General features: G+C 59.6%; 1 protein-coding gene across 1 annotated transcript; it reads right to left on the bottom strand.

Moving 5' to 3' along the window:
- Positions 1–3,883: 3,883 nt before the first annotated feature.
- Positions 3,884–10,686, bottom strand: EMC10 (ER membrane protein complex subunit 10). The gene is given in 10 exon segments (XM_065664540.1): positions 3,884–4,087; positions 4,695–4,786; positions 5,316–5,494; positions 7,695–7,739; positions 7,741–7,800; positions 8,930–8,997; positions 9,000–9,032; positions 9,035–9,040; positions 9,616–9,677; positions 10,550–10,686. Coding segments are annotated over 10 exon segments (822 nt in total). The 5' UTR covers positions 10,642–10,686; the 3' UTR covers positions 3,884–3,902.
- Between the last annotated feature and the right edge of the window lie 60 nt (positions 10,687–10,746).

The following is a 10,746-nucleotide window of genomic DNA, read 5'->3' as shown; positions in this document are numbered from 1 at the left end:
CTGCGATGGGGAGCCCCAAAACGGGGTCAGGAACCCCGAAAACGGGGTCAAGAAACCCAAAACTGGCTCTGGGGACCCAGAAAATGGGGTCGGGGACCCCAAACCCCCCCAAATGACTCTAAAACCCCAAAATGACCCCAAAACCACCCATAGGGGCCCCAGAAAGGCACCCGGGCATCGTCCAGCATCACCTGCGATGGGGAGCCCCAAAACGGGGTCAGGGAGCACCAAAACGGGGTTGGGGACCCCAAAAACGGCGCCGCAGACCCCGAAAATGGGGTCGGGGACCCCAGAAACGGCTCCAGGCACCCCAAAAATGGGCCTAGAGACCCCCACAATGGGCCCAGACCCCCCAGAACAGGAAAGGGCACCCAAAAAGTCCCTCAGACACCCAAAACCACCCCAAAACACTGTCAAACACCCCAAAACCAAGCCTGGAGTCCCCCCAATACACTCAGACACCCCAAAACCACCCAAAACACACCAAAACGCCCCAAAGCACACTAAAACACCCCCAAAACACCCCAAATCACACCCAAAATGCCCCAAAACCACCCCCAGATGCTCCCAAACACCCCAAAACTCCCTAAAACACACCAAAATGGCCCAAAATACCCTAAAACACCCCCAAAACACCCTAGAACTCCCTAAACCACACCAGAATCACCCAAAACCGCCTAAAAGACACCCACAACTCCCTAAAATGCCCCAAAACACCCCAAAATCACATCAGAACACCCCCAAAACACCCTAAACCACACCAAAACCACCCAAGAAAGCCTAAAAGACACCTAAAACTCCCTAAAATGCCCCAAACACCCCAAAATCACATCAAAACACCCCAAAACACCCTAAACCACACCAAAACCACCCAAAAACACCTAAAAGACACCCAAAACCCCCTAAAATGCCCCCAAACACCCCAAAATCACCTCAAAATGCCCTAAAACAAACCCCAAACACACCCAAAACACCCAAAAAGACACCCAAAACACCCTAAAAATGCCCCAAAACCAACCCAAAATCACCTCGAAACACCACAAAACACCCTGAACCTCCCCAAAATGCCCCCCCCACCCCCCCTGTCCTCGCACACGTGTGTTCATACGTGTGTCGCACACGCGTGTGCAAGGCTATGGGGCCCCAGCACATGTGTGGGGTGCGGGGGGGACTTCCTACGTGTGTGATCCCCCCCCCGGTGCACCCACACGCTTGCACACGCGTGTGCAAAGGGAGCCCCGTGCGAGGCGCTTGTGCACACGGCACGCACATGGTTGTGCACACGGCACATGCATGGTTGTGCACATGCCTTACACATGGTTGTGCACACGGCACACACATGCATTGCACATGCTTGTGCATATGGCACGAACATGCTTGTGCACACGGCACACACATCGTTGTGCACATGCCTTGCACATGGTTGTGCACACGGCACACACATGGTTGTGCACACGGCACGCACATGCCTCGCACATGGTTGTGCACATAGCACACACATGGTTGTGCACATGCCTTGCACATGGTTGTGCACACGGCACGGCACATGGTTATACACACGGCACATGCATGGTTGTACACACGGCACACGTATGGTTGTGCACACGACACACGCATGGTTGTGCACATGGCACGCACATGCCTTGCACATGGTTGTGCACACAGCACACACATGGTTGTGCACATGCCTTGCACATGGTTGTGCACACAGCAGACACATGCCTTGCACATGGTTGTGCACACGGCACGTACATGCCTTGCACATGCTTGTGCACACGCCACAAACACGGTTGTGCACACGGCACGAGCCCGGTTGTGCACACAGCACGCACATGCTTGTGCGCACGGCACACACATGGTTGTGCACACGCTTGTGCACACAGCACAGACACGGTTGTGCACACGGCACACGCACGGCTGTGCACACGCCTCGCACGTGCTTGTGCATACGCCTGGCACACGCTTGTGCGCACGGCACACACACGCCTCGCACACGGCTTATGCACATGCCTTGCACACGCCTCGCGTGCGCTTGTGCGCGTCCCTCGCACGTGCTTGTGCGCATTGCCACGCGCCTGCTTTGCACATGCTTCTGCACACGCCACGCGCATGCTTGTGCAACACGCCTCGCGCGTGCTTGCGTGTACGCCTGGCACCACGCTTTGCACACGCTTTGCACACGCTTTGCACACGTCCGCCTCGCACGCGCCGGGGGCCGGGTCAGGTTATTTATAGCGCGAAGTGGAGCGGGTCCCGGGGGGGGACACGGGGACACACGCGAGGACACGGCAGCGCCGCGACATTGGGGGCCCTTGAACCAGTTGTGATGGGGCCTTAGTTGGGGGGGGGGGGGGGAAACACACACACACGAGACATGACACAGAACACGCGTGTGCACCGGGAACACGCGTGTGCAAAGGGTGTGTGTGTGCGTGCGTGCATAGGACACGTGTGTTGCCACCGGGAGCACATGGGAAGCACACGCGTGTGCAACACGGCGGCCGCCCAGCATCCTCCGCGGTCGCCATGGCAACCGCCGGGGCCCTCCCCGTGGCCGCGCACACGCAGCCCACACGCGGCACGCCCGCGCGCGCGCACACGCGTGTGCACGCGATATTTTGGGGGGGGGGGGGGGGGGTCGGACACGTGAAGGTGGGGGGGGGGCATCAAAACGAGGCCGGGTGCTTGCACACGCGTGTGCAAACCGACCCCCCCCCCCCCCCCCCAACCACCATGCAATGGACACGTGACACGAGTGGGGTGTGTGTGTGGGGGGGGGGGGGGGGGTGGTCACACACGTGTCCCTATAGGGCACATGTGTCCCCTATGGAACACGTGTGTCCCCTATGGAACACGTGTGGCCCCTATGGCCCTTGCACACGTTGTCAGCACCCCCCCCCCCCCTCCTTGCACAAGCACCCCCCCCCCCCCTCCCACCACCATTGCAAACCGGTTCCATTGCCTTGCACGGGGGGGGGGGGGGGGGGGGTGGTCCTTTGCACACGCACCCCCCCCCCCCCCCCCCCCCCACGCCCCTTTACACGTGTCCCCTGGGTGCATTGCACGGCCCCCCCCCCCCCCTTAAAGGGACACCCCCCCCCCATTACATCCCCCCCCAATTCCCTTGCACGACCCCTCCCTGGTGCATTGCAACCCCCCCCCATCCGGTAACACCGATTCCCCCCCCCCTTTACCCCCACTATGGGTGATCCCCCCCCCTCCCCCATCCCTCCGTTTGCCCCCCCCCCCCCCACCCCCAAGCCCCCCCCCCCCCCATCGGTTCCTACCGGCGGTGCCGGGCGCGGCCACCGGGCAGCGGCGGAGCGGAGCCCCCGGCGCGGTGACAGCGGCGACTCCCGGCCCCGCCCCCCCCCCCCCCCAAACGTCCACCTCCGCTTGGCCCCGCCCACCGCTTGGCCCCGCCCACCGCCACAAAGCCCCGCCCACACGCCCGGTACCGGCGTGATAAGCGTTGCCCCCCCCCACCCCCCCCCCCCCCACGGTACCGGTACCGGCCCCTACGGGCGCTAAGCCCCGCCCACTGCCCCCAAGCCCCCGCCCACCGCGCTATCCGCTACGTTAAGCCCCTCCCATTGCCTCCGCCAAGCCCCGCCCACCGGCGGTGATAGGAGCCGCCCAACGGCGGGGCGCGCCACGCCTTTCGCCCCGCCCACCTCCTCTGATTGGCCACACCCGCCGCCAAGCCCCGCCCACTACGGCAGCCACACCCACTCCCCTTTAAGCCCCGCCCACCTTCAGCTTAATGAATGAATGGGGAGGGGGGAATCTCCCACCCTGGGGTGCTGGGGGGGGGGGGGGGGGGCAAGAGGGACCGGGGTGCTCCCCCCACCCTTGTGTCCCCCCCAAAACGAGGCAGCAAATGGGGGGGGGCACAAATGGGTTTATTTAATGACCCCCAAAATCGGGGGGTCACACACAAAAAGGGAGGGTTTGGGGGGGACTTGGGGGGGGGTCATCGCCCCCTCCCCGCTCCCCCCACCTCCTGGGGCTCCCCCTTGTCCCCCCCCTGCGTCGGGAGCTCCGGACATCATGAGGAAGAGGACGATGGGGATGATGTACATCCACTGTGGGGGGGGGGGGGAAAGGGGGGGTCACCCCCAAATCCCCCCCCCAAAGGGACCCAAAAGTGGGGGGGAGGGGAAGGGTTTGGGGGTGTCAAGGGTGGGGGATAGGGTTTGAGGGACCCTATGGGGTGAGAGGGGGCAATTGGGGGGGACAGGAGGGGTTTGGGGCAGATACGGGGTGGGGGGGGCAGATGGGGGGCATTGAGCTGTTTTGGGGGTATTCAGGGTGGTTTTGGGTGTTTTGGGGCTGGTTTTTGGGTGGTTTGGGGTGGCTTTGGGGTGGTTTGGGGTGGTTTAGGGGTGGTTTAGGGGTGATTTTGGGGTGTTTTGGGGTGGATTTGGGGTGTTTTGGGGCTGGTTTGGGGTGGTTTGGGGTTGGTTTTGGGGTGTTTTGGGTTAGTTTGGGGTGGGTTTAGGTGGTTTTGGTGTTCTGGGGTGGTTTTGGTGGTTTTTAGGGGTGGTTCTGGGTGTTTTAGGGGTGTTTTCGGATGCTTTTGGGGCGGTTTTGGTTGTTTTGGGGTGGTTTAGGGGTGATTTGGGGTGTTTTGGGGGTGGTCTCGGGGTGTTTTTTGGTGGTTCTGGGGTGTTTTTGGGGGTGCCCTCACGTATTTTGGCGAAGAACGGAGCGCTGCTCCTGCGGGTTCCGGGCGCGCTGAGCCTGCTCCTGCTCCAGGTGCCGGATGAATGCTGCGGTCTCGGGGCTGGGGGGGGCAATGAGGGGGGGTCACGTGTCCTCCAAAACATCCCCCCCATGAGCCTCCCATCCCCTCCCAATCCCTTCCCCATCCCCATCCCCATCTCTTCTCCTCCCCATCCCATCCCCATCCCCATCCCATCCCCAACCCATCCTCATCCCCATTCCATTCCATCCCATCCCCATCCTATCCCATCCCATCCCCATCCCCACCCCATCCCATTCCCATCCCATCCCCATCCCATCCCCATCCCATCCCCATCCCAATCCCATCCCATCCCCATCCCATCCCCTCCCCACCCCATCCCCATCCCCATCCCGATCCCCATCCCCATCCCATCCCCATCCCCATCCCCATCCCATCCCCATCCCCATCCCCATCCCATCCCCATCCCCATCCCGATCCCCATCCCCATCCATCCCCCATCCCATCCCCATCCCATCCCCATCCCCATCCCATCCCATCCCCATCCCCATCCCCATCCCATCCCCATCCCATCCCCATCCCCATCCCACCCCATCCCCTCTCACGTGGCGCGGGCAGGGGCTGTCTCAGCACCACGGTGCTGTTGAAGAGCTCCAGGTCCGCGTCCGGCACCGGGGAGCCCCGGCAGGACCCCGGCGCCGCCACCACCACCCCCAGCGCCACCACGTTCCCGGCCACGTCCACGTGCACCGAGAGCTCGTCCGAGAGGCGCGATTCCAGCAGCGCGCACTGCGGACGGGCAGGGACGGGGGGTAACGGGGGCAATGGGGGGGGCGTGGGGTACAGGGGAGAGATGGGGTGGGGGTATGGGATAGATGGGGTGGGGGGTGTGGGGTAAAGGGGATAGATGGGGTGGGGTATAGGGGATACATGGGATACATGGGATATGGGGTATGGGGGATAGATGGGATGCATGGGATGGGGGTATGGGGTAAAGGGGATAGATGGAATGGGGGGTATGGGGTAAAGGGGATAGATGGGATGGGGGGTATGGGGTACAGGGGATAGATGGGATGGGGGGTATGGGATAGATAGGATGAGGGTATGGGGTAAAGGGGATAGATGGGATGGGGGGTGTGGGGTACAGGGGAGAGATGGGATGGGGGGTATGGGGTATAGGGGTAGATGGATACATGGGACAGGGGTATGGGGTATAGGGGATAGATGGGATGGGGGGTATAGGGGATAGATGGGATACATGGGATAGGGGGTATGGGGTAAAGCGGATAGATGGGATGGGGGGTATGGGGTAAAGGGGATAGGTGGGATGGGGGTTATGGGGTGTGGGATATGGGGTGTGGGGGTATGGGATATGGGGTATGTGATATGGGGTATGGGGTACGAGGTATGGGGTATGTGATACGGGGTATATGGGATAGATGAGATACGGGGTATGGGGTATGGGATATGGGATAGATAGCGTATGGGATATGGGGTATGGGATACGGGATATGGGGCATATGGGATAGATGAGATACGGGGTACGGGGTATGGGATATGGGGTATAGGATATGGGATAGATAGGATAGATGGGATAGGGAGCATGGGGTATTAGGATATAAGGGATATATGGGGTATAGGATACGGGGTACAGGATACGCAATATGAGATATGGGGTATGCGGTATATGGGATATGGAGTACGGTATGTGTGATATATGGGATAGGGGGTACGAGATATGTAATATACGGACATATAGTATATGATATGGAATATGGGATATGTGGTATAGGAAACGGGATATGGGATATGGCGTATGGAGTATGAGATATGGGGTATATGGGATACGGAGTATGGGATATGGGATATATGGGATACGGAGTACAGGATATGAGGTACGGCATATGGGATATGTGGTATGGGTATAGAATATGGATATATGGGATACGGGATATATGTACGGGTATGGATACAGGATATGGGATACGGATATGGGATACGAGACACCAGAATATGGAGACACAGAGACAACACGGTGTGGGGTATGGATAAGGGAATACAGGAAATGGATGTGGAATATGGGAATGTGAGGTATGGGATATACGGGATATGGGATGTGTGCATGGGGTATGGATACAGGAGATGGGGTATGGATACAGGAGATGGGGTATGGATACAGGAGATGGGGTATGGATACAGGGTATGGGGTATGGATACAGGAGATGGGGGTATGGATACAGGATATGGGGTACGGATACAGGATATAGGATATGGATACAGGAGATGGGGTATGGATACCGGATATGGGGTATGGATACAGGATATGGGGTACGGATACAGGATATGGGGTATGGATACAGGAGATGGGGTACGGATACAGGATATAGGATATGGATACAGGAGATGGGGTATGGATACAGGAGATGGGGTATGGATACAGGATATGGGGTATGGATACAGGATATGGGGTACGGATACCGGATACGGGGTATGGATACAGGATATGGGGTACGGATACAGGATATGGGGCACGGATACCAGATATGGGGTATGGATACAGGGTATGGGGCACGGATACAGGATATGGGGTATGGATACCGGATATGGGGTACGGATACAGGATATGGGGCACGGATACAGGATATGGGGCATGGATACCGGATATGGGGCACGGATACAGGATATGGGGTACGGATACCGGATATGGGGCACGGATACCGGATATGGGGCACGGATACAGGATATGGGGCATGGATACCGGATATGGGGCACGGATACCGGATATGGGGCACGGATACAGGATATGGGGCACGGATACAGGATATGGGGCACGGATACCGGATATGGGGCACGGATACAGGAGATGGGGCACGGATACCGGATATGGGGCACGGATACAGGATATGGGGCACGGATACCGGATATGGGGCACGGATACTGGTCCCCGCATCCCCCCCCCCATACCGGGTGCCCCCCCCCCCCCACTGACCGCGCGCACGAACGAGGTCACGTGGGCGCCGGCGGGGTCCTCGCCGGGTGCCGGCGCCCGCCTGGGGGATGCGCACGCGGTACAGCCCGTCCCTGGCGGCCACCTCCTGCGGGGCCCAGCCCGGTCACCGCGGGGAGCCCATCCCCCCACTGCACCCCATGGGGGGAGCCCATCCCCCCATTGAACCCTATGGGGTGAGCCCATCCCCCCACTGCACCCCATGGGGTGAGCCAATCCCCCCATTGAACCCTATGGGGTGAGCCCATACCCCCCCATTGAACCCTATGGGGTGAGCCCATCCCCACCACTGCACCCCATGGGGTGAGCCCATCCCCCCATTGAACCCTATGGGGTGAGCCCATCCCCCACTGCACCCCATGGGGTGAGCCCATCCCCCCATTGAACCCTATGGGGTGACCCCAACCCCCACTGCACCCCATGGGGTGAGCCCATCCCCCACTGCACCCCATGGGGTGACCTCAACCCCCCCATAACCCCCTATGGAGTGACACCATCCCCCCCATTGAACCCTATGGGGTGACCCCATCCCCCCCATTACCCACTATGGGGTGACCCCATCCCCCCCAATCACCCCCTATGGGGGTGACCCCCATGTCCCCATCACCCCCTATGGGGTGACCCCATCCCCTCCATCACCCCTCTATGGGGTGACCCCATGTCCCCATCACCCCCTATGGGGTGACCCCATCCCCTCCATCACCCCCTATGGGGTGACCCCATGTCCCCATCACCCCCTATGGGGTGACCCCATCCCCTCCATCACCCCCTATGGGGTGACCCCATCCCCCCCATCACCCCCTATGGGGGTGACCCCATGTCCCCATCACACCCTATGGGGTGACCCCATCCCCTCCATCACCCCCTATGGGGTGACCCCATGTCCCCATCACCCCCTATGGGGTGACCCCATCCCCTCCATCACCCCCTATGGGGTGACCCCATCCCCCCCATCACCCCCTATGGGGTGACCCCATGTCCCCATCACCCCCTATGGGGTGACCCCATCCCCTCCATCACCCCCTATGGGGTGACCCCATCCCCTCCATCACCCCCTATGGGGTGACCCCATGTCCCCATCACCCCCTATGGGGTGACCCCATCCCCTCCATCACCCCCTATGGGGTGACCCCATCCCCTCCATCACCCCCTATGGGGTGACCCCATCCCCTCCATCACCCCCTATGGGGTGTCCCCACATCCCGGCCCCCCCGTACCCGCAGTTGGTTGCGCTCGTCCTCCGTGAGCTGCTTCTGCGCCAGGCTCAGCCCAGGCTCGGGCCCGGGGTCCAGGTCAGGGTCCCCCGGCGGCGGAAGCGGGGGCATCGTCTGCAGGGGGGCAATGGGGCACAATGGGGGCAATGGGGACAATGGGGGCAATGGGGGCTAATGGGGGCAAATGGGGACAATGGAGACAATGGGGGCAATGGGGACAATGGGGGCAATGGGGACAATGGGGGCAATGGGGGCAATGGGCACAATGGGGCAATGGGGACAATGGGGGCAATGGGGCACAATGGGGGCACAATGGGGGCACAATGGGGGCAATGGGGACAATGGGACAATGGGGCACAATAGGGGCAGTGGGGACAGTGGGGGCACAGTGGGGGCAATAGAGACCCAATAGGGACAATGGGGACAATGGGGGCACAATGGGGGCAATGGGGCACAATGGGGGCAATGGGGAACAATGGGGGCACAGTGGGGGCAATGGGCACAATGGGAGCAATGGGGCACAATGGGAGCAATGGGGCACAATGGGAGCAATGGGGCACAATGGGGCACAATGGGAGCAATGGGGGCAATGGGGCACAATGGGAGCAATGGGGCACAATGGGGCCTATGGGGCACAATGGGGCCTATGGGACCCCCCCGTGTTGATGGGGGGGGGGGTTGAGGCTTACCCGGCTCAAAGGAGTGCTCCAGGGGCAGGGAGCAGGGCTCGGTGTCCCGCAGCTCCGAGGGCTGCCGCAGGGGGCCAATGGGGACACCCCTCATTAATATTCATGAGCCACACCCGATTCCTCCCCGCGATCATTCATATTCATGAGCCACACCCGACACCTCCCACCCCTCATTAACATTGATGCCCTGAACCAGAGGTGAAGGGGCACCATTATTAATAAGCAGATAATAGCTAATAGCCACCCTCATTAATATTAATGAGATTAAGCAGACACAACTTAAGTTGCCCATTCCTTCATTAATATTCATGAGATAAATAAGAAACCGCCTCTAAGCTGGCCATCCCCTCATTAATATTAACGATTAAGCTACTACATTCACTAATATTAAGCTTTAATGCACATTCTCCTGTTTCTCATTAATATAAACGATTAAAATACTTTATTCATTAATATTCATAGGTCTTATTATTCTAATCCAAGTTATTAATATTAATCAAAGAGCACCCAGTATAACCCCGTGGCTTATTAATATCAATGACCTCCAGCACACATATAAATAGTCTTAATGAGATTTCATCACGTGAAACCCCCTTCTAATTAACATAAACGCCCTCATACCCTCATTAATATTAATGAGGGTTTTAATTCATTAATATTAACGAACGCATTCATCTTTCGGTAATATTAATGAACTCCGAGCACATTTACCCTTGCATTAATACTGATCACACCAGCCTCCCAACGCGTCACTCCTCATTAATATTAATAACCTCTGACCACGCCTCCTCATTACTATGCATAAGCTCTAAGCGCACATCGGAGCCGCCTCATAAAGCACCGCCCCCACGTGACCACGGCCACGCTCCCTCATGAATATTAACGCTCCCCGCCAAACCCCGCCCCCCTCATGCATATTAATGAGCCCGCTCACCTCAGCCCGGGCCCGCCCCGGCAGCTCCCGCCGCTGCCCAGCGCCGCCGCCACCAGCGCCGACAGCGACAGCCACCGCAGCCCGGCCGCCATCTTGGCCGCGCGCGGGGGAGGCCGGGAAGGAGGCGTGGTCACAACCGGAGGGGCGTGGCCACGACAAACCCCCTCCCACAAAGGGGCGTGGCTATGCAGATATCA

The sequence above is a fragment of the Lathamus discolor genome, unplaced genomic scaffold (genome assembly GCF_037157495.1).
Source record: "Lathamus discolor isolate bLatDis1 unplaced genomic scaffold, bLatDis1.hap1 Scaffold_256, whole genome shotgun sequence".
Classification (NCBI taxonomy): Eukaryota; Metazoa; Chordata; class Aves; order Psittaciformes; family Psittacidae; genus Lathamus; species Lathamus discolor.
The sequence above is the reverse complement of the archived record's forward strand: the minus strand, read 5'-3'. Positions and strand labels throughout refer to the sequence as shown.